The sequence below is a fragment of the Alligator mississippiensis genome, chromosome 10 (assembly GCF_030867095.1).
Source record: "Alligator mississippiensis isolate rAllMis1 chromosome 10, rAllMis1, whole genome shotgun sequence".
Lineage (NCBI taxonomy): Eukaryota > Metazoa > Chordata > Crocodylia > Alligatoridae > Alligator > Alligator mississippiensis.
In genome coordinates this window covers 2,823,702-2,846,673 of record NC_081833.1, presented here as the reverse complement: position 1 = coordinate 2,846,673, position 22,972 = coordinate 2,823,702, and the positions used below count along the sequence as shown (strand labels likewise).

Below are 22,972 nucleotides of genomic sequence, written 5' to 3'. Positions count from 1 at the left end.
CCTACCCTGCGCACGGAGCAAGCCATGTCCTCTTGATCACCCACCCCAGCCGCAGTGCTGTTTGGCCAGTCTTTGGGAGTATTTCTAATCTCTTGATAACACCGATCTGATAGGATCCCCTGGAATTCCATACACCTGAAATTCTCTTTATTTCTTAAAAATAAATACAAGGAAACTACGAACGCCGTGGCAATTATACCTTTCCAGACCTTTCACTGCTAATGCGTTCATCTGTTTTTTCTAGTCTGTTTTTTTCTGGTTCAGGAATAGGTAAGCCAAGGATGTCAGCAGTGAATATCTCTGCTGTGATTTCCTCTGGAATTTCTTCTTCAATCAAACCTGCTGCACCTGGAAGGGAAAAAAAACAAACACCCCCCACAAAACAATCAAGTTTCCCGATCACTAACACTGGTAACCAGTAGTCTGGGGGTAAAGTGTCCACAAAGGTATACAAAAGAGGTCTTAAATAGCGTTAAGTGTTAAAGTGATACATCTCCTGCGAGGAGAAAAAAAGGGCCTGATCCTATGAGATGCAGCACATTCCCTACAGCCACTGAGGACTAGACACAGACTAAGTGATCTACAGCACTGTAGTCGGTCTCTTCCATTTCTGACCGTGCGAATCGTGACAAGGTTATTTTCATTCCTTGTCCGTGAATTCCTTTAAAATGATTCTAATGTCATTATTGATGTGCTCGATCTCGGATATACTTATTCAGATTTCAAAAAACTATTCAGTTGCTTTAAAGACTAAAGCGACTTCCTGTTTCAGGTAATGTAGGGGGAAAAGAACAGATTTAAGCTTTAATTCTTACAAAGGCGGCCTGGGATGTGCAGAATATACTGGTCTTTGGTTAGCAGAGTCTCATCTGCAAGCCCCACATCCAGAAAATTGTGCGACACTTAATGGATCTACCTCAGAATGAAACAGTGGTATTTCTACCCTACTCTGAATTTATTTTAATCAAGGCTGGGGCTTATGCCACTAAGCAGTTCCTTCTAAGAGCACCTTCAGCAGGCAGAGATCCTTTGCAGAAAACTCTCACTGGATGCTGTTTTAGACTGTTACACATTGGCACACTTGATTCATAGACTGGGCGTGAATATCCAATACCCATGGAAGTTAGGGCTACGCACCATCTTTGATTCATGCACTCTGACTGCGTTTGCAATCTCAGATGCACATTTTTGACAGCTGTTGGACTGAGGGTAATAGGGTTTGCAGGTTGCATTATTGTGTTAAAGGAGCTGAAGAAATTTAAACTTCTGTGCTTTGCAGAATATTAAGTGTTTACCTGTGGGGTCACAAGTACCTAGCTCAGATCTTCCTCCCTCAGGATTCATGCCCAGCAGGGTGGAAAGACACTCTGCCAGTTCCTCCTCTGTCATGTGCTCCCCTGCATACAGTAAAATGAAAACAGTCTCTTATTAAGATTTCAATATCTTTCATGCAAACCTAACCCACATCTGGAGCAAGAGTAGTGGGAAGCCAAAGTAACATGGTTTGAAAAAGTCATGGGGCTCCTTCAAGGTGCTGCCAGCACCACTCATACTGAATGATCCTCATGGAAGAAATTTAATCCTAGAGAAAATTGTTCTTGTGCACTATAAAACTGTCTCATATCTGGGGGGGGGGGGCTCTACTGGAACTGGTTTGTTGAGTCATTTTGCAATTTCCTTTTCAAAGGAAATCCCAGTAGTCCATGCAGTCCAGTACTCTATATGTGCCACAGCCTGTGCCACAGCCATTCACAGCAGGAGCAAGAAACTCATATGGAATGACCTGCACAGAACAATGTATTCCTAAGCCAACCCAGTTCACGCTCAGCTTCTGTCCTAAAGCACAAGTGTTTCTTTCTCTTACACAATGTTTTATCCTGCTTCGTATATCTACTTGTGGATGTTCTCACCATTCATATCAACATCTAGTTCTTGTCAACATCCTTCTGTAAAGAAGCCCTTCACCTCAATGAAGCCTTGTGACAATGGGCTTCACAGATTGATTTGTTGCTGAATAAACAATATTTCCTTGCGTGTTTTTAAGCTTGCTTCCTTTAAACTTAACTGAACATCCAACTTCTTCTTATAATAAAAAATGGAAGTAGAAGTACCTTACCGGTATTTACCTTCTCAAGGTTGGGATCATTCATAATGTTCAGTACCTTTGTTCAAGTCCCTTTCATTCATGTGATTTTTAAGCCAAACAGTACCGCTTTGTAGAGTTCATTCAAGGCCTCTAATTGCTTTCCTCACTCACCTCTGGATTCCCCTTCAATTCCTGCTACTGAGTTTTTGGAGAGTGTATCAATGTATAAAATGTCACTTTAATAGTTTTCAAGGTCTGGAACTCTCCATGCAGCAGTGGGGGTGCTTCAAGCTTGCAGTGATTTCCAAAGAGGAGACTACAATGTGTTTAATTATTTAATGTTAAGTTGTGAGACAGATGGGGTAAAACCATAGGGACAGAGCTAGGTCTCTGACTCACTTTTTTTTCTGCCATTGATACTTTCGAAGTGGGGGACAGAACCAGCAAACCTCAGGCTAATGTCAGGAAGAATAATTGCTCACCTCTACACTGAAGCAGCTGTAGCAAGTCTCCTCTCTTAATAACTTTTTCTCCGTTCTCATTTTCATAGCCAAGAACTTGAAAGGCACTTTGTATTTCTTTAACTGACAAGCCAAATGCTGGTCGATGATTTATGTAGAGTTTGATAAAATCTCCCAAATTGATTTTGGTAACCTGCTTCCCAGTAGCCACGTACTCACTGAATTTTACTTCATTTATTATATCTTCAATCTAAAAGTCAAGGCAAGAGACACTGCTATAAAAAGGCTTCTTTTATTTTAAAGTATGAGGCTAGTTTCTGATCTCAGCGATGCCAGGACAAATCCGGGCTCTTCCACCGGAGCCAGCTGAGTTACTCGGGGTTTACGCAAGTATCACTATGATTAGAATCCAGCCTCGTTTAGCTGACCACGTCACTTCAAAGCAGTTGCTGTTTATTACAATCACAATTACATCCACGCCAGCAATACAACCGCAATACTCCAGGGTCTTTCTCGTCTCAGGAAAGCATTTTGCCTGGGATGCAATATACTGGGGAAATCTTTGGTTGTGAAATATGTCCAGAAATCAAAATGAGATGGGGGGCGGGAATCAGTCTGGCCATGCCACACAACAGAGGCGCAGTACCCCGTGGCTGCTCCTGCAACCCTCCCTTGCAGCTGCATCTCCAGTCAGGGGATTTCAGGCAGTCAATGCACAAAGCAGTGAATCCACCCCACGACACAACTGTGTCGAGGACTCTTCTCTCTACAGCTGGGCTACATGATGTGCGCACCCTGGATAAGCTTCAGAAAGCCTCTTCTCCCTGCCCCCGCTCCCAGCGCACACACATCCGGAGCCGAACTGCCTCTGGGGCCCTCTGCAACTGCAGAAGACAGAGCTGGAATTTGCTCAAAGGGTCCCACATCCTGCCCTTTATTCCCCTGCATCACTCATAAAGAAGCTCTTCTATTGGGCAGTCAGGCAGTCCAGGCCTGTCCTTGTCACTAGCAGTCTCCCTGAAACCTGGCGCTGTATCAGAGCAGCACACAGCCTTGCAGATGTTTGCTCAAAAGGCAGGTTCTGTTCCATGCCTTCTTTGTGCTCCGCTTGAAGAGCCAGCCTCCTTGCAGAGACAAGCAGAGCTAAACGCTGGGACAATTCCCAGTGCCAACACGTACCAAGCATTCTACTCCCCAGGAAGGGACGCTGACGCAAGAGCTCCCTGGGGAAGCTTTTGCATTCAGCCCTGGGCCTTTGTCCTCATGTTACAAGTTTTTCCACTGAATGGGGCCCAGGGAAGATGGAAATATGGACTTCTGTTCCTCCTATGAATGTGCCGGGCAAAAACAGCAACTTGAATTCCCTGTGAGCTGGTCTGGGCTTCAGTTTCATACCAGCCTGAGCAAAGCACAAAAGAAAAGCACCAATTCCCAGAAGCCCTGTTAGTGGGCCCATGCTGATTTTTTTTCTCCTTCTGCTTTTTCTTTACGAAAATGCTCTGGAGACAGATGATCTCTCCGTGCTTTTATATTTGTCCCATCTGCTTTGTGCAGTGGATTGAAGGTTGCCTAGTTTCAAGGCGGTTTAGTGTTTGCTTCCTTCACTGAGATGCTGCTCTGAAATGTATTATTGTTACACTTTCTTAAGAGATACTCCTCAGGCTTCCTGCAGCCACCACGCTTTAGAAGAATACATTCCTTCCTCCCCCAGGGTGAGTCAAGGAAGATATCTAGCAACGCAGCAACAAACACAGCTATAGGTGCTCTTTCCACATGAGATTATTCTCAGTGTCACTGCAAGGCACAAAGGGGTGAGCAAGAGGTTTTCAAGCATGGTATAAAGAGCCAGGAGTTTCAGATCCTCTTTGTTTATGACTAAACACCAGCAGATGATACTCCAGGTGGGTCTCAAATCATTCTCCATGCCCTCCCAATTCCTTCCAAAGCACAGAATGTTTCCTCTGTGGATGATTTTTGTGCTTCGGTGTTTATTCCACTGGGAACCAGACCAAGGCCACTGCTCAGCTGTCAGAGGAAAACCTGTGAGCTCTCCTGACCTGGACAGGATTGATCTCAAGTTCCTGGAGCCACCCAGTTGCCGAAAAGCACTGAGTATTTAAAAAAAAAAAATATGCATAGGGCAAAGTAAAGAGCCAAATTCTTACCACAGTCACAGCACCCTGGATCCAGACTGAACAGCTTAAGGCCAGAAATCGGGATCTGCCTGCACACGTACTCTGTAAACTTAATCATGCTCTATAACAAAGCCACACAAACCTTTTCCTCTGATGGATAATACCCCATGGCTCGCATTACAAAAGGAACTTCCTCCAAGGGAATGTGGGTTGACACCTGTCTGGTCTCCATTGTATCGATGCCCTGGCTCCGCAGCTGCGCATAATAAAAATAGTCCTCCAGCTCCTGAGAAGGAATTCAGTGAAATAAAGTAAAGAGCAGTTACCCAATAGGCACAGAAGATAAGCTTCTTTTAAGATTTACTAACAGGAATATCAGTGAGATTGTTGTTAAAGCAGATTTGGACACAAAAAAATTGCCAGACTGGTATGAATTAAATCTAAAATCTTAACCAGATGTTACCACGTAACATTTGTCGTGAGTTTAAATTACCCTGAAGAATTCGCCATCTCTGCCACCATCCAGCAGGTTGTAGAATGGGATCAAATCCTCACCACCCAGGGAAACAGCAGCCTCCAAAGCACTGGGATGAGAAAAGAAGGAGAGCTTTGAATGCATTTGTGTAAGGAGAGATGTCATTCTCCCCCCTCTGCCCATGACAACTGCCAAGTCAGTCAGATCTGCCCACCTCCGAGCAAACAGGAGAGGCGGTTCTGCACTGAGCCAGGTGCTCCTTCATCACCAGCCCGCGCTGCATCAGCACTTCTCATCCAAGGATCTCCACGATATTTTACATACCCAGGGAAGTAACGATTATTAACCAGTCCTCTACACCTACAGGAACGAGCACAGGGCCGGGAGCTAGGAGCTCCTAGATTTTAATCCTGGCTTCACTGCTGACTCGCTGAAGCCTCACAGTGTTTGGTATTTAACCTTGCTACCTCCCAGAGATAGTAGCTAATGTCAGGGCAGCATTTTGAACACATGAAGGGCTAAGGCACTGAGCTCACAGCAGAACACACATACTTTCGCCCTGTGTTCCCTTGCTCCAACCATTCCACACGCTCCCTCCCTGTTAGTCGCTGATACCAGTTACCCAGGCTCTGCCTTCCCTCCAGCGAATGACAGTGGCCCACATCTGGGGGACATATGCTAAAAATGCTCTGGCGCGATCATCTCTGCTCTACATTTCAGTGTCGCAGGCAGCTGGAGCCAGAAGAGCCACGTGGGTCAGTGAGGATGCAAAAAAGCAGCAGCTCCCACCGTGAAAACGGAACAAGACACAGAGCCGGGTGCTGCCACCACAATGGTAACACCAGTGCGTGTGGCCCCGCGCATAACAACCAGCTGTGCCCCGCACCTTTGTTGCACTGCTCACTGCGCTTTTGACAAGCTTTTATAATTAAGTTATTTGGACACTAAACATAGCGGAGACACCACAGATGCCAGAAACAGCAATAAAGCGATAATTAGCTCGTAAAGAGCTTTGCTCCAAAAACAAATTACAAAGAAATTCAATGTTGCCTGGACGCTGGCCAACCTTTATAATAAAGGATCATTTATATTCTATCCTCTTGGTTAAAATGTCGTCCTTTCTGACACCCCACACCCCCCCGGCTGATTGGCACATGAAGTGGGAAACACAAATAAACAAAAGCTTTGCTTTCCCAGCCAGGTCTCCTCTGCTCTGCTGCTCTGAGGTTCAACGAACGTTAGCACCGCGCTTTTGCAGGGCCATCTCCAGGGAAGCATCAGGACCTGCCATAGTCAAGGTGAGCAATGTTGCAGCTCAGTGATTTGCAGGGTGCATGTGTGTGCCAGAGGAGTAAAGCCTCTCTGCTGGGGGAGGAGTTGGAGGAGGAGAGCTCTTAATTTTTTTAATTCATACCATTCCTTGCACTCCAAAAAAAAAGGGGGGGGGGGGTGGAGAAAAAAGAATCCAGCCAGAGGGAAAAGCAATGCTCAGCAGGGCTGAGTTATCACAAAGCAGAGAGAAGGATACATTCCCATTTTAGATGCGGGGGGGTCAACAGGCACTACAAAAAAGACATGCACACCCCTCAACCATTCAATCCCAGCTTGCACAGCAGGAAGCCCCATCCCCTTCTTTTTTAAGCCTGAGGCTGCTCTGCCGTGTAGGATAGGCTCCCCAGTTGCAGGTAGTGCTGGCCGTATGAGCACCTCTCTCCAGCCACCTGCTGCCAGGCTGGTACTGGAGATCCTTCCTGCTCTGACACCCCCGCTGCAATGAATGACTTCAGCCTCTGAAACCTCTCCTCTGTGTGTGTCGCCTTTACCAAGCAACCAATATAACCAGGCCTCTCCCTCCAGGCCCTGGACACCGACGTGGCACAGCCCTTCAGTGGGAAGCTTGCAAAGGGAAATTCCAGGCGCCTGAGCCAAGGCAGCACCGAAGGGGCATGCAGACAGGGATGGCGTTCAATGCCCTGCCGCAGTCAGGGCCTGAGGCTGCAAAGCCTCGTTCTCACAAAGCGGTCCTCACAGACACGAGCAGTCCCGATGACCTCAGTGCGTCTACTCGTGCGGGGGGGGAGCCTGCAGGATTATGGCTGCTAAATCCATTCTTTCAACATAGTGGGGACTTCCCAGGAAAAGCCCGTTTCTCCCGGCTGGAGACGCAGTGCGTTATATCCATGCTGTTCCAGTGTCTCTGCCCTGCAGCTACTTCAGAGGAAGGAGGTGCCACTTTCCTCCAGAAACCACCTTCCTTCCCGAACCCCCCACTCCCACTGCCTGGTTTTAAGATTCCCCCTGTCTACGGACCAGCAAGAAGGGTTCTCCGAAGTACTGACACAGCCTCTCCCCCATACAAAGGGTTTTATACACACTGATGTATTAATCACCACTCCAGCCTGCAACACTGCGTTACAGGCATTCAGTGTCTTTACTTTCCAGGCTTCTGCACTGCCAGGCATCAGGCCCCTCACAGTTACAATTCCCAAGAGATTTCATAATAAAGCAAAGTTCAGTGAGTTCAGCACCTGGTGGCTCATACTGTGAATCTGGTCTTCACTGAGGTGCCTCATGGGAGCTGAGCATGTTTGGGGAAAAAAATAATAATACAAAAATAAAAATCAAGCCCCTGTTATGCGTCCAGAGCATTTCTGGACATTTTTCCTCCCTGTTTTAACCATACCCCTTCTTGCAAACCAGTGCTGTGCCATTTTACACCAAGTCCCTTGAAAACAGGCACCTGCAGTGTGGGATGCAGCAGCAATTCTGCAATGTCAGTGCTATGTAATAAAAGGACTTGCAAGAAGGAGAGCTTATACAAACAGGGAGATTAGTCAGGCTACCGCTATTAACACTCTTGCCCTGAATGACTACAAATAGCCAGGGTCTGACTTGGAAGTTTTTCTGAGGTGGAATGGGATCCCTGAGAATGAAAATCCCTTTATAGGCTTACACTCACTGCCAGGAGAATGTTTTCTTTAGCTGAGTTGATTGCACAGATGTGTGCAGTGCACACCACAGCGTGCTGCTTCTCTCAGCTTTTACTTACTTCAAATTAATTTCCCACTTCATCACGGTGAGGTCATTACCCCCAGCTGTAAAGACATAGCATCCATCATAGGAACTAGCAAGGTTGGAGACACCTCCCGGGTGGCAGATGAAAGCTGAGGACTTGTGCGGGTTACCATCCACAGGCAAAATCTGCAGACCCACCTGGAAAGAAAGTTAGGAAAGATGTGGCAACTGCGGGATGGGGCAGCGTGCAATGTCACTGCTAAAGACTCCAACAGATACATCTGACCGGACACACAGGGACTCCGTACCTTATCTTTTGCAATATAGGCTAGGTATCGCTTCTGAGGATCCTGACTTTCTGTTACCGGAAGGATCAGTATCTTCTCAAGAGGGGAACCATAGGTTGGTCCCAGATGCGTCTTTCTAAAGCAAAATACAACATTTCAATTGCTCTGTGGACCGTGATGCATTTTTCCTCTAGAATGCTTCTGTGCGCTGGTCTGGAACTGCACGTGCGAGTCTGAAGGCGTGACTCTACTGCTAGTAAAAGCACGCTGGAGGCAGACACGCAGCTGCACGATAACACAAACAGTTATGGGGGAACACCATGTGGTGTTCCCTGTTTTCCTCCTCTCTAGAAAGTGCGATCTGGTGGTGGCTTGAATGCCCCCCACAGACTCCAGAGCTCTTAGCTCAAGCTTTTCAGCAGAGTCCCCTCATACTTGGTGTCCCCCAAGAGAGAAAGTGGGGAGGCATAGAAAATGACCTCTGAGTGCGAAAATTCAGTGAGGGCAGAGGTCTCCCAGGTACCTGCACATTTTGGTCGTTGCATTATAGAGCTTCATTTTGTACTGATTGTTAGTCGTGAGGATGAAGGATTCTGTCGTGAAGGGCGGGTACCAGGCCAAAGACAAGGGGATGGCGCACTGCTCGATGTGGTCCCTTCGCAGGATCACCAGCTGATCTTTGCTGCTGCTGCCCAGATCATATTCCACCTGATGGGGAGACAACACATGACAGCATCTGTGAGAGAGCAGCCCAGGCCTGTTCGCATTCAGCTGTTTCCGCCTCTCCAGCACATTCTGCTTTAAAAATGCGAAAGCTTTAACCCTTGCAGCAGCCCTGCAATCTGCTGTGATGCAACCCCCACCTGCACCTTCATAATTATTACACATCATATGGATTCAAACTCTCTAAGCTAATACAATGCCCACCCAGGATCCCCACAACACTCAGCTCCCACCACGCACACCCCAACATGCTGAATCCTTGAGTTGGTCACCTCGACAGGCCAGATCTGGAGGAAGAGGGGGGCCTGTACTGCAAGGGCAAGTGGGAAAGATCTGGAAGCCTATGCCGGGGTGTGGGACTCTTCACACCACAGGGACCCCTCCGGTGTCCCTATGCATCCACTGCAACACGCATCTACTGGTAACGGTCTCCTGTGAAGCATGGAGGAGCAGCAGATTGGATCTGTTACACCCTTTGCTGCTGCTCTACCGTGGCAGGGAGGAGATATTTCTGAGCCCAGTGTAACATCACTTCTCCAAGGAAGACTAGTACGGAGCACAGGGACAGGGTTAGACTATGAGCAAACGGGCAGGCCTTGGAAAGTGTCCCGACTGTCAAAGGGAGGCTCTGCCTGGCCAAAAAAAAATTAGTGCAGGATGCAAAGTCAAGTGCCAAGCTGTGACCTCTAGACATGCAAAGGGACAGATCCATTCACGGCCAACAAGAGTGGTGGAGCAGCTCCCAAATGTGAGATGGAGAAGCATTTCTGAGGCCCCCTCAGCACTGGGTAACCAAAGACACAGAGGGGATAATGTCACCTGCCCGAGATCAAATGTTGTGTCCAGGTTGGAAATGTGATCCAGGAGTCCTTCCTCCACGGCCTCTGCACTAATCAGTACACTCTGCTGTCTTTCAGGTTAATGTCTTACCAACAGTCTGTCCTCCCCAAGGCTTAAGAGCCTGGGTTCATTGCTGTCCAACTGGACACCAAATATTACACTTCGAATTGGCTTGTAGTGCGCGTGAAGCCCTGCAAGATGTTCCCAGGACCTCCTGCCATTTCTCAGGGTTACTTTGTAAATGGTCACTGAGAATTTTTCATCCTGTAACAACAACAAAAGCATCTCAGTGTCACACAGAGGGTGCGCCCATCGCGTGCGGGGCTGTCTGCTCATCACACCAACCTTGCTGCCTTTTTAGCTGCATGCTAAGATAGCCACAAAGAAGAGGAAAGGAGCAGAATGGCAATCATGATAAAACATGTGATCAAGCAGAAAGAATCTGAACAGGACTCGCACATGCCGTGATTAATGAGTAACAAACCTGAAGTTCAGCCTTGCTCTGAGCAAAGCCACCGGCCAGTCTGGGATATATAAATACAGGCTTCTGCTGTGCAGAGGGACTGCTAACACTGAACCTTGGAGACTCACCTTGCCTCAATGACTCTAGAGCAAATGCGATCAATTTGCAGTTATAAAATGAAAGCCAAAACCATGTTTTTCAGGACTTCCAGCCCCCCGTGGATCTGAGCACCCAGCCACCGTGTGTGTAGGGTCTTTCTTACTCATGGATTGTTATCAATAATTATGATTCTACAAGCCCAAAGCAGCCCTGGAGCCTTTACACACTGCCCTCCATTACACTGACATGAGGAACCAGGTTAATTCACCTGATCGTGATGAAAGCCAGAACAGACGCCTCTCTCTCCCAAAGCCAGTTCTGCAGGGATCACAGGAGTGGACAATAGTCAAAATGTGCTTTTGTCGCTGGAGTCAGGAGATAAGGCTCTGACCAGATACAGGGTGCGGGTCTCTTAAGGAGGGTGGTGCCATTTGAACATAGCTGGTCCTCTGAGCAAAACAGCTCTAAGAGAAGGAGACCATTCCAAAGGCATAGGATCACGGGAAAGTAGGGGTGGAAGGGATCTCTCAAGGTCGTCTAGTCCAGACCCCTGCCAAGACAAGATCTTTCCTGATTAAATCATCTTAGCCAAGTGTCTGTTTAACCTGCTTGTGAGCCCCTGGCCCAGCTGTCCTCTCAGAATTACACTACGGGATGGTCTGAAAGCTCCAGTCCCACCAGAGGACGTTACAAGGAGAAGAGCCATACATCAAGAGAGAAACTTACAGCAGTTGCAAGATACTGGGAGTCATGGGAGAAGCAAAGATGAGTCAGCGAGCCTCTCGAGTACTTGAACTCTTTACAGTCGTCGTCCAGAGAAATACTATCAAGGATGCGAAGGCTTCCATCAGTAAAACCAGCCGCCAGGGAAGAACCTAAAACATGCACCAGAGGATCATTACTCCGTGGTTCAGTCATCACAGGAAGCCTGAGGCTTAACGTGTAGCAAGACATCAAGATAAAAATACCTTCTGGGTCATAGGACAGACACTGGATGCTGGCCCCAGTAAATATTCTGCTAATGAGGTACTGGGTTTGCTGGTAGTCCCACACCTTCAGCAGCCCACAGTGACTTCCTATGGCAAGAAGCGGCTGGGTAGGATGGCAAGAGATGGCATTAACAGCTTCCTTGGCCTCCTCCAACAATTTCTCCAGCTTGGTTCCCTCTGGCGTAACATGCAGCACAGTCGCATCCAACGTGGAGAGGATAAAATTCCTGTTTGGCGTGAAGTGAGAGAAGCCACTTGCCAAACTGCACAGGTGCAGACTAGAAAGAGAGCTTCTTCCTTGCTGATAACTGGGTGAACAGCTAGTCTCGCCCTGCACAAGAATGGCTGCTCATCCATTCACTCAGCAGCGTCTATAACGCAGTTTCCCTGTGGACCAGGTGAATGGCACACAAACCAGACTATGGGACGGGTATGTCACCAAACTGTTATGGGCCAGAGGTCATCAGCTGGCCTGCAAGGGAGGGGCTGGTTTCAATTAGAGGGACAAATTCTGAGATCTTTACTCAGGTCTCAGTACTGCTACTGTGCACAGTCTGAGTAGTACTGAGTCCCAGCCCCCACCCCAGTTAGTGGCCAACACGAGTGCGACTCCTGGCATGGTCACCTGCTAGCTCACACCCAAAGCCACCACGGCTGTTAGAGGAGCACTGGCAGCAGAACCCGGGGGCTCCTTGCTCTCAGTCCTGTGCTCAGCCCAAAGCTCCTCGCTCTCCCTCTCTTTTGTAAGCAAGTACCAGATGCTGCCTGCTGTGACACGGTGGGGCTGGAGGCCCTTCCAGCCACCTGTTCTGCAGGAGAGATTGGCACAGAAAGCCAGGGAGGAGGGAGGGAGAAGCCATAACCTGCTTGACCAAAGCAGATGCCGCAGTTCCTGGCTAGGCAGAACCACTGCCCCCAGCCGAGATCTCCACTGCTACTGGGAATCTGGCAGCAGGAGCCAGTGTGAGGCTCCCCTGTGCTTTGCCACCCTAGCATGTTTCCCGAAGGGGCCGCCAGGGCCAAGAAGCTGCAGCAGACACGAGGCTCAACAGCCGCAGCTTTACACCCAAGTCTCTGGGCTCAACTTCCAGGCAGAAACACAGCAGGGAAAGCCTGTCAGCCACTAACTCATTTCAACAGTTCTGCGCCAGGCAGTGGGTTAGCTCAGTCTCAGGAGGACACTCACCTGACAATAAAGGGCTGGCCACCTATGGTGCAAGAACTGGAGTAGTTTGAGCGGCAGCTACCGGGATTGGGAGGGCTTTTGGAAAAGGAAATGGAGTGGATGGGCCCCAGGTTGAAGTGGCTGTACCAGTTCACAAGCTGCAGCTGGCCGTCGTAGAATTTGATGTGACCTTTGACATCACACATTACAAAATAGCTGAAAGGAAGAACACAGGTCTATTAAGGAAAGCGTATTAGGCAAGCTAATGTTTTGTGGTCCTAGGGCATATTACTAGGGAGCAGGCTTCAGGACTCACAACCTGATCCCACTCTCACTTCCCCCCAGTGTAAATCAGGGCTATCTCCACTGAAGACAACAGAATGACTTTAATGGAAACCTAGTGTTCAGAATCAGACCTTTTCTTGCAAGCCCTGCTGCTGGATAAGCAATGTCAGGTCCACATCACACAGGAGAAAACTGAAGCTCCAAGAAGTGGGAATAATGCAGTGCATTAGCAAGAACATAAAAAGTGCCCTATTGGGCCAGACCAGTGGTCCATCTAACCTGGTATCGTGTCTCCAGCAGTGGCAGAAGTAGATGCGTTAAAGACAGAGCATGTGAACAGGGTATATCTAGAATGATTTATATCCCCTCTTCCTCCCTGGCATCTACAAATCATGCATCCACAAATGCACAGAAGCCAGGAGTCTTGATCTCCAGACTATTACTGAAACCTCTGGACAAAGCCTCAGAACAATGAATTAGCACCTAAAGATGCTCTAGTTGCCACGCACAAGCTAAACACATGCTTAGCTCCCCAGGAGACGACATTATCTAGAGGTTTAAGCTTGAACTAGGAAACAAGAGTTCCCAAGTCGTGCTCCTGAGCCTGCCACCGACTCACTGCACAACCCTGGGCAAGTCACTTAAGCATTCCACGCCTCGCTCCGCTCATCTGTAATGCAAGTGTCATGGCACTTCACTCGCTCCCTTTCCCAGGGGCACTGTGAAGGGCAGTTAATGCTTGGACAGTATTTTGAAAATGTGCAGTTGTATGGAGAGCAGAGTAATGCCCCGTACCGAGGGGCTGGGATATATTGGCTTACACTGCGAGGTACGTGCTGCGACCTGCTACTCCACGGCATGGTTCAGATCATGGATGTTGTGTGTGTATTGGTTCCCTCTACTGGTTAAGGTAGGGAATTAACCCGACAGCCAAAAACCCCTTTGCTCTGATCCTACTTGGATAATAGACAGCCCTGGTGCTCGCATGTGGGGCACAGGACTGGGGAGTTTCACAAATGCGTACAGCATTGGTTCAGCAAGACGTGACACTGTCCTTTCCCCTCTGAATGAACTCAGTTTCCCCATTGCTTTGCTAAGGTGGTAAGGCCCAATACTCCCTGCCTGCAGGGATTGCAAAGGTCTGCTTTATCCCACTGGGGATCGTGGTTCTCTACATTCCCACCACACTCCCTGCTGGCGAAACAGCCCAAGTCCTCTGACATCCATGGAGTTTTCCTGCAGGAATTTGACCCTTTTTATGTAACCCCAGCAGGTTGCCAAGTTCCTTAAAAGTGCAACATTTGGATGTTCAGAAAAGATAGTTCAGTTGTGAGCAACAAGTTTTCTGGTGCTCCCAGTCCTGAACTGAGCACAATAATACAAAGGCCCATTAGCTCTGCACATGAGTGGCTACGAAGAACAGTACTCAGAGGAGCATTTTCAGTGGGATTTTCAAGAGTGCTCCGTGTCGGCCTCACTTGGCTCCAATAGAACAAAACCCTGTTGGGAGCAGAGCAAGGCCGCTGCACAAAGGGCTATTGAGAATCCCGCCTTGACACTGAAAGCAATCCTAACAGTAACAACTTCACAATGTGTGTGAGCAAAATAGAGTATGTCACAAAACCGAGTACGTCACCCTCACTTGTTTGAGGTGAGCCACAAAACTCACCACCACTGAGTCACAGCACACAATAACCTGCAGAGAACAATCACATCGGAGCTTAGCACGTGCTCTTCACAGGTGCAAGTGGCCATGCAACAAGCCTCCAGCAGGTCCATGAAAGTCCTGCTTTCATTCCCATCCATTGCCCAAGGAGTTTGGCTTCATGTACACACATGTGGAACGGTGTACATGCCAGGTGGAAAGCAACAGACACACACAGATTTTGCATGCCAGCCACATACACCGAGCTTTTATATAGCTCGGTTTGCAAAATGCAAGATGGGGAACCAGGAAGGATGTAATCTGTTACCTGTCAGATACTGTAAGCACAGTGAGGGCATCTTTCTGCAGGTGCATCAGTTTAATAGCCTTCATATTATATGGCTTGACGGACAAGTCAGCAGGCCCGGACGGTGGGCAGACTGCGTCCCACACCACCAGCTTCCCACCTGAAGTGCCCGTCAGAGCTTGCAAGTTCTTAAAGTGGAAAATGGACTGACTGAAGAGTCCTACCACCTTGTTGAACGTCTGCAAAAGAAGCAGAGACCCCCCCACACCAACCATGATGTTCTCTGCAAGGTGTATGCAGACCCTCTCCTCCAGAGAGGTCATCTATTAAGCAACTATAAAACGGGAGGGGAAAAAACCCCTCTGAAACAGCCTCATAGGAAACAAAATGCCTTGTTTGTGTCTGCTGAAGGACTCGGCCCCTGCACTCGGCTGCTGCTACCGCCCCCAGGGGGTAAAATTCTACCCAGGCGAGGGGAATTGAATTGGTCTTCCACAAAGAAGAGTGCAAAGTGGCAGACGGTCCCATTAGAGAAGTGTCTGACCAGCTGGCTGAGTGGGCAGCTGTTACTGGGTTTTCCAGTTCACTGCCTAGGTGAGGCAGTGTGATTGGAAGACAAGAGTGGGAGCTGGGAACTGCTGAGGTCTAGTCCCAAGGCAGGGACACTCCACCAGCACAGGAAGGTCTATCGTGCAGGCCAAAGGAAGTGAGTCTCAGCCACAAGTATACCAGGCCTTCTGGAGTCCCACCCTGAGCTCATCTCCCACCACGGATTATCCCCTCCACGAGCCAGCACGTCCTCCAAGCTAGAGACCCAGGGACACACCGTGATGCACTGGGACTTAGCAAGATCGCTCCACACAAGACCTTGTGCTTGCTGAAGGAGGCAGACAGGCATCACAGCCAGAAGAAAAGCAAAGCAGGGGAAACCTTGCTGCTCATCTACAATACTCACTCTGTCGGTTAGAAGCGGGGCACTGTACCGCAACCCATCACTGTCCTGAGGAGACACGCAGAGCAGGTTACTCAGAGACAAGCATTTTCAAAACAGACTTCAATCAAAAGAGAGGCTCTACTGAACACGCCCATTGCTGCGTGTGTTATCTGGGCACCACCTTTGCATCAGGTTAATTATTATTATATGACAGTAGCCTTCAGAGGCCCAACCCAGGTGAGGGGCCTTGTGAGCTGGGCACTCTGCAAGCAGATTGGGAGCAGCATCCTTTGCCCTGAGGAGCAGGCAAGACAAATATAAGGAGGAAGAAGAGAAGTGACTTGTCCAAGGTCACACAACAGGTCAGTGGCAGAACCAGGAAGAGCAGGCAGGAATCCTGCAGCCAGGCAGGTATCCTTTCCATAGACCATACTGCCTCCCGAGAAGACAGCGTTCCCATATGCCTTCCCGCCCAGGACCGCCGCATGCTCAGTGCACACTGAGGTCCAAGGTCTGTGGATAAAGTGCTGGGCTGACTTTTCCCTGGCAGGATCCACCTGTTCTTGTGTCAAGGTCTAGAGACCATCATTCCCCACCATTCCCACTTACCCACAGATAAAATATCACTTGAGTTTTACTGTTACTGACAAACTCTCCATGATCTTTTGGATTGAAAGTAATGTAGTTCTGAAAGTAAAAGGGTAAAATCATGTCAAAATCCATGTTGGCCATGGTGTTAATAGAAATCAGCACTCCAACTCACTGGCAGGGAAGCTTGCTACGCTTCAACTATGATCTGCTCCTGTTTGAAATGTCCCTCATCACTGAATTCACCACCTGGGGCATGACCCCCGGTTCCACTGTGGTTCTCCTTTGCCTCTCTGAATGTCAAGTGGACAGAACCAGGCCCCTGCGTAGAAGCCTATGAAAAATGGACCTGTTCTAGAGGTCACCCCAGCGGCAGCAGTCACAGACGTGGTTGGAGCGTACTGCTTTATGGCTAGTCATTGGTTCTCACGTCCTCCCAGAATCACTGGACGCAGAGTGGAAATTACAGCAGCCATGAGGCTGTCTCCCTGGCTGAGCACGGCCCTGCACAGCCCCAGGACACAAAGCCAGCTTGGGCCCCATCTACCTTGCCCCAGCCCCAAGTGCAGGACTGGAGTAACTGAGACCAGATCCTCTGGACTTTACAATGGGTCCCACAATGCCAGCCCCCTTTAACAACCAGATCACTCACCTGGTACCCAAATCTGGGCTCCAGCTCTATGCTACACTGGGGTTTCTCTTCAGGCGAAGTCCACTTCCAAATGCACACTCTCTGGCACAAAGGGGAGAGCAGGGTTACACCAAGGTGCCTTTCTACAACCTACTCAACTCAGGAGGCCAAATCCTGCTCATACGCAGTGCAGCAGCTCCTGCTGTGGGGTGTCATGGGGGAAACCAAGAAAACAGAGTCCAGCCTGGCCTCGCTGGCAAGCAAAACGTTTGCGCTAAGTGGCCGTGCTCCACACCCAGGGCAGGCCACGTCACGAGCCAACATCCGGCATTGTCAAGCCTTTGCTCACACACTGTCTGGAACTGCAAAGCGAGAGAAGTGGGTCTCTGCTCCTCACATGCACATTATAAACTGCTTTTGCTGTTGCTCCCTCTGTACAAACCACTAACTCTTGGACCACTGTAGATTGGCCTGAGGATGCAGGATCTTGTGGGAAATTATGATCCTAGCTGTGGTTTCAGGACTCAGGTGAAAAGGAGCCTGATAGTCTCATCCTGATCTCTAACGATGAAAAAGGAGGAAGAGACATCATCAACACTGAGTTCAGTCTCCCACTAGCCTAATTCCTGGCATAGCCCCTGGCTTCCAAGTGAGATGTATATTGTATAGCAAGACTGTCTTTAAGGGGAACTCCCTTTCCAGCTGAGCTCCCATTACCTCTTTGCTCAGATCTTAAAACAGAATAGCAATGTAGACAGAAAACAACAAAGAAATCCCTGCTGTTCTCCTGCCTGCAGCGTAAAGTAACCGGGTTTCCTGCTGTACTCGAGTTATTCAGTTAGAGAGGCGTCAAAGACAGCATCTCCATTTGTGGCTTAAGCTTGCATCTGAACTCGGCAGCACTCATGGAAACGGTAGCTCAGCATGCACTACTTACAAAAATCAAATCTGCCAAGGTGGTTTTGCAAAACTGAGCCCACCCTGGTTCTGCTGATCTCCGGTTCACACCCCCTCTTAGTTACACTAGTGCCAGTTCACTGGCTTTAGTCACTGCAGGACACAGCAGGGAAAACGTTTCCTTTACCTGTATTTTGCCTGCACCGATGGTTGCCAAATACTTAGCATCGTGGGAAATAGCAACAGCACTGACCCCATCTCCTGGATGGCCGAATATAGTGTGCACAGGAATCCTGCAAAGCAAAGCATGCACATAGGCTAAGTACAGTGACACCGCCTTGCAATATTAATTTCTGCTTTCTTTTTTCCTCCCTCCAGGCAAATTCCACAGCCTGCCATTTTGGGAGCCCTTTTTCATCAGAATGAAAAAAATTATACCCAAACAACCCTGAATTGTCATAAACTAATTCAAATAGGATCCCAACAACCCTCCCCAACATCAGCAGGAGACAGACTCCTGTGCACATGCGGCCATTCAAGCAGGGAAAAATAGTCCTCCACAATTCCAAGGACTAGGAGCTTGACCTTGGGCAAGGATGCTTGCAAATCTTAGGCTTAATGAAGGGGTTTTGACCTATCCCAAGGATCATCAGCACGGAGGCACTTTTACACTGAAGCCTTTACTCCATCATCAGCTCCTTTGTGGCCTTGTCCATTTTCCTTGCTTGCTCGCTTGGCCCATGCTGTTATTTCAGTTCAAACCAGAAGCTGGAATTGCTAATTGAAAGGTATACAAACAGGGGCTTGATCTTACCCAGAGAAAGCATCCCACACAATAACCAGGTTATCAGGTCCTTGGTCGGCTGTCACAATCCACCGCTTGTCTACACTCACACACAGACAAGAAATAGAATTTGAGTGACCCTGCAGTGAGAAGGAGAAGTCTGCCATGAAAGATGCAGGAGAAGGTTTAATTAAACCTCACATGCTTTCCCCTGCACCTGAAGAGGCCTCCAGGCCCTGCGTCTCACTCCTTCATGCCCACCTTCGCCAGCACCCCCCCACTTTCTTTACCCCTTCAATAAACCCCTCACTCCTGTCTTGACCATGTTGTGCCTGAAGCATGGAGGCCATCGACTGCATAATGTTCATAACAAATAACAAAGCAGCATCTTTAACAAGGCTGCCATGTAATGTAGATCCGTTTCAGAGATCAGCATTAAGAGAGAGCACTGTTATCAACGCTGCATTTATCACATAACTTACAACTTTTCCTGCCAGAACTAGCTGAGGGAAATTGGGTGCACATTATGCGCAACAGAAAGGGCTCCCCTATAGGTCAAGAAGTTTTTGTTGTTTTGGTTTGGGTTTTTGGGTTTGTTTTTTTTTTTGGGGGGGGGGGAGGGGGAGGGGGGAGCATAGCCATCAATGCTGTCACCACTCCCTCCCTTCCCCATGCCCCTGCCAAATTTCCAGACCCCATGGGAAGCTCCTTCCCTAACTGCACATTGCAACGGGATAGTAAGTGGGGTTTAGAGCCCCCAAAAAAATAAAGGTACGTGTTCTATTTGGGCATGTGATATGGCAGAAAATATGGTATTCATAAAGAACTGCCCAAAACATGCAGGGGGCTCCATACCCACAAAGACAAGCAGGCTGCAAATATTCCCCTGTGAATAAGAATGAGAGGAGACCATAACACCACAGTACAGCGAGATAGTTGATTATAAGCAGGCCTCATGAATGCTCTTCTGACTGGCAGAGGAATAAAAATGCAGCTGGCACCAGCTAGATTTCATAGACATAAAATGTACAGGAGTCTTCCATTTCCCTGGCTGGATTCAGTACTTGCAGATCATTCTGTGGGGTTGGGGCCTGCCCTTGTAGGACAAGGCGGGGAAGGAAAGGCGTGCTGTACCTGCAGGTGATATTGCCTATTCCTGAAAACATCGTGGATCACAGCAGTGTGAGCGGAAGCATACAGGATCACCCTGTTCTCCTCATCGAGCAGGCTGTAAACAGGGAGTTTGCTGTTGTAACCAAAGGCCCAAGACAAGCTCTGTAAGAAAAACACGGTTGTGCTCATTTATGCCAGGCAGCACGAGAACATTTCTGAAGCGCGGTCTCCTCCGCTTTGATGGCACCGTTCACCTTGAAGGAGCTTGCTGCACTTCACTTGTAGTGGCCTCCCTGCCCTCCGAAATGCAGCTACCCCTGCGGTGAAGGGTAGGAGCCCATCGTGCCATGCCAGAGCAAAACCCTTCCCACAGCAAGCTACCTTCTGACCCATTCAAGCTGCTTTGGCAGAACATTCAGACCTGGATTTCAGCCCCTAACAGAGGCATCCTGACTTTCAGTTGAAAAAATAAGTCTGATAATCAAAGCCATTTCCCTCTGGAAGCTAAAAACTGATTTCATGGGGGAAGTCTCAGCTATCCCCAGGCTTGGTGTTCCTACTGAGGTTGGCAGGGCTCTGGACTGTGTGTGTGATACTCACAAGCGGATGAGTTTTCTCATGCTTCTGCTCTTCAAACAACAAGTCTGGAGTGGCTGAGGACACCGCTGAGGCCCTCTCCTCCTCCTGGCCCATGACAGCACCTCCTTCACTGCTCCGGGATTCCTGCTCCGCTGAGCTCCCCTGGTCTTCACCTCCCAGACCTTTCTGGTGACTTTCTTGGGCTTCCTGACCCAGCTGCTGCATTTCCTGCTCGCTGCTGGTGGGGTGTGGAGGTGTGAGCCTCTCGCTCCCTGGTGGAGGCTCCGCAGGAGTCAGCTCTTCATCTGGTCCCATACCCTCTGATGTCCCCGTCATTTCTGCAGGTTCTTCTGCTCTCCCCTCGGATGGGAGCTCAGCAGCATCACACACCTGCTCCTTGCTGACAGGGCTCGACAGCACAGTGGGAGCCATGCTCTCAGGCTGAGCCTCTGCTGGGGGAAGCTGTTCACCTTGATCCGCATCCTCCAGTATTTCTGTGGCTTCTTCTTGTTCGTTGGATGGCGTCTCCAGGATGTCAGCTACGGCATCCTTTAAAATGAACACAGGCTTCAATACATGCTTTGCAAAATCATCTCATCCATGCCACATCGTCCCCTCTACCACCCCAGCTCCTCAGCCAATTATCATGCCGTGGATTGTCACTCGGTTGTACACTGCAGTCCTACTGGTTATTAAAGCTGCTTTGAGTGCTAGGTCACACCATAGGCGACGAGCCCATTTCAGGCCTCCTGTACCCTTTTCTGTGACATCCCATGCACCAGATGCAGGGACCTTGCTGTGGATGCCTGCTACATTCATACTCACATGTGAAACCGTGGTGTGCAGCTCGCTTTCTTCAGGCGGTGCCTCGGGAGCAGCAGAGTCTGCCTGCACCACGTCCGTAGGCCCCGGGTCACCTTGCGTCCTCTCAAGGGAGGTTTCTGTGACCTGCTTCGGTGACTCTGTCTCCTGAGACGCTTCTTCTTCCTGCAGAGCTCCTGGCGGATCTGCACCATTTTCAGTGCCTCCTCTTGCTGATCCCTTCAACGGGGTTTCACCAGGATCATCATCCATCCTCTCCTACACACGTCCTTCCAAAACACACATCAGCGGGTTAAAAGCCCAGCACAGCCTCTCAGTTCTCAGCACTTAACTGTTCCTCCCTGGCACATTTCCTAAATGGATGTTACGTGGCGAGCAACTGAAACCCAGGTCTTAAAGCCTGTTTGTGTCCAGCCCTTTCAATCCGAGCCAAGAAGCCTGGCTCAACGTGGGAACGGAGGGGCCTAGTTTGGGCCCACTCCAACATAAAACCCTTCCAGCAGCGTCAGGGCTCGGGGGCCTCTTCCCCTGGGAGGCATTTCTGAGCCTGTGTCACTTAGTGCAGTCTGATGGACACAGCATCGGTCCTCTAGGCAGAGCCACAGGAGGGATGTGCAGGTCCGGATCAGCGGGGGAAGGTGCCAAGAGCGGAGGGCATGCCGAGCACGCACCCGGCACGTACACACACACACATGGGCAACACATTTTGCTTTTACCCCCACCACCCGGCATGCTTTCCTCCAGCTCAGCACATTTTTCTGCACCGGCCAAGCCACAGTCATCTTGAGGGAGGCCCACGACGGAGCAGGGTTTAACTCCTTAGTGACTTCCCCGCGCCAGAAGCCAGGTCCGGCGGTTGCCTGCCCACCCAGCTGCAAGACAGGGACCGAGCCGGGACGCCCGGCTCTGAGACCCCTCCGCTGCCCCTCTCCTGGCCCCCAGGGGACGTTCCCGCAGCAGCCCCGCAGATCCTGTAGCCTTGTGCAGACCCCTCCACGGTCCTGCCCAGCCCCTGCAGCCTCCTCTCCAGCTCCCCAAACCAGCCCACACGCTGCCAGGCTCCCGCACACCTGACTTCCTTAGGGTCTAGCCACCACCCGGCCTCTCCACGGGACCCCAGCCCCTTCCCCGACTCACCCGCCGCAGCTCGGCCGGTTCTGTTTGTAGTGATGCCCGTTCCCATGGTAACCGCTGCCGGCAGGCCGGAAATAGGGAGCTGCTGCTGCAGGGGAAGCCGCTGCATGGAGGGGAAGAGGGTTATTCGAGCACCACAGGCCGGGGGGGCCTTCCTCCCACGTGCACACTTCAAACCCTCCCGGCTTAGTCCCCTTGCCCTTCAGGCTCACAGAGCCCACTTTGCCAGCCCCACGTGACACCAGTGGCCTCCCTGTCCACCCACCCTTGTGACTGGCAGGACACAACTCGTCACAAGAGCAGCACTGGGGGTGGCAGCCCTGCCTCCGACGTGGCCCGTTGTTTAAGCCTCCACCACAAGTTCCTGTGCCGTCGCCCCCTTTCATTCCCTCCGGTCACCACCGAAAAAGACCCGCTGGTTTGAGGCTCAAGATAAAAGTCACAGGCCCTGGCAAGAAGGTGGCACCTTCCCCCCTGCTCCCACTTCTCTCCTTCCCCCAGCCTTGCAGGGGGAA

At 49.8% G+C, this 22,972-nt stretch overlaps 1 protein-coding gene across 2 annotated transcripts; it reads right to left on the bottom strand.

Annotated features, from left to right (window-relative positions):
- Positions 1-130: 130 nt before the first annotated feature.
- On the bottom strand, positions 131-22,570 carry CFAP251 (cilia and flagella associated protein 251). 2 transcript variants are annotated; one of them, XM_014594800.3, is made up of 22 exons: positions 22,461-22,570; positions 21,327-21,592; positions 20,523-21,050; positions 19,944-20,084; positions 18,840-18,949; positions 18,213-18,318; positions 17,150-17,230; positions 16,519-16,596; positions 15,931-15,975; positions 14,997-15,214; positions 12,760-12,954; positions 11,553-11,800; positions 11,311-11,459; positions 10,113-10,286; positions 8,983-9,167; positions 8,481-8,595; positions 8,207-8,370; positions 5,176-5,266; positions 4,825-4,968; positions 2,569-2,797; positions 1,296-1,397; positions 131-348 (listed from the first exon to the last, which is right to left on the bottom strand). In XM_014594800.3, exons 2-22 carry the CDS (start codon positions 21,573-21,575, stop codon positions 194-196), a joined length of 3,507 nt encoding a protein of 1,168 aa, XP_014450286.2. In that variant the 5' UTR covers positions 21,576-21,592; positions 22,461-22,570; the 3' UTR covers positions 131-193. The 2 variants fall into 2 exon arrangements, with proteins under 2 accessions (XP_014450286.2, XP_059569326.1); XM_059713343.1 differs by lacking the exons at positions 10,113-10,286; positions 22,461-22,570 and having other exon boundaries at positions 21,327-21,943.
- Positions 22,571-22,972: the final 402 nt, after the last annotated feature.

Bases quoted from the DNA above. Each gene is read 5' to 3' on its own strand.
- CFAP251 (XM_014594800.3), bottom strand. From the start codon at position 21,575: ATGGATGATGATCCTGGTGAAACCCCGTTGAAGGGATCAGCAAGAGGA. The intron at 9,168-10,112 runs GTAAGACATTAA...TCTCCCCATCAG, and splicing joins TTGGGGAGGACAGACTGTTG to GTGGAATATGATCTGGGCAG. The intron at 8,596-8,982 runs GTACCTGGGAGA...ATTTTGCTTTAG, and splicing joins GCAACGACCAAAATGTGCAG to AAAGACGCATCTGGGACCAA.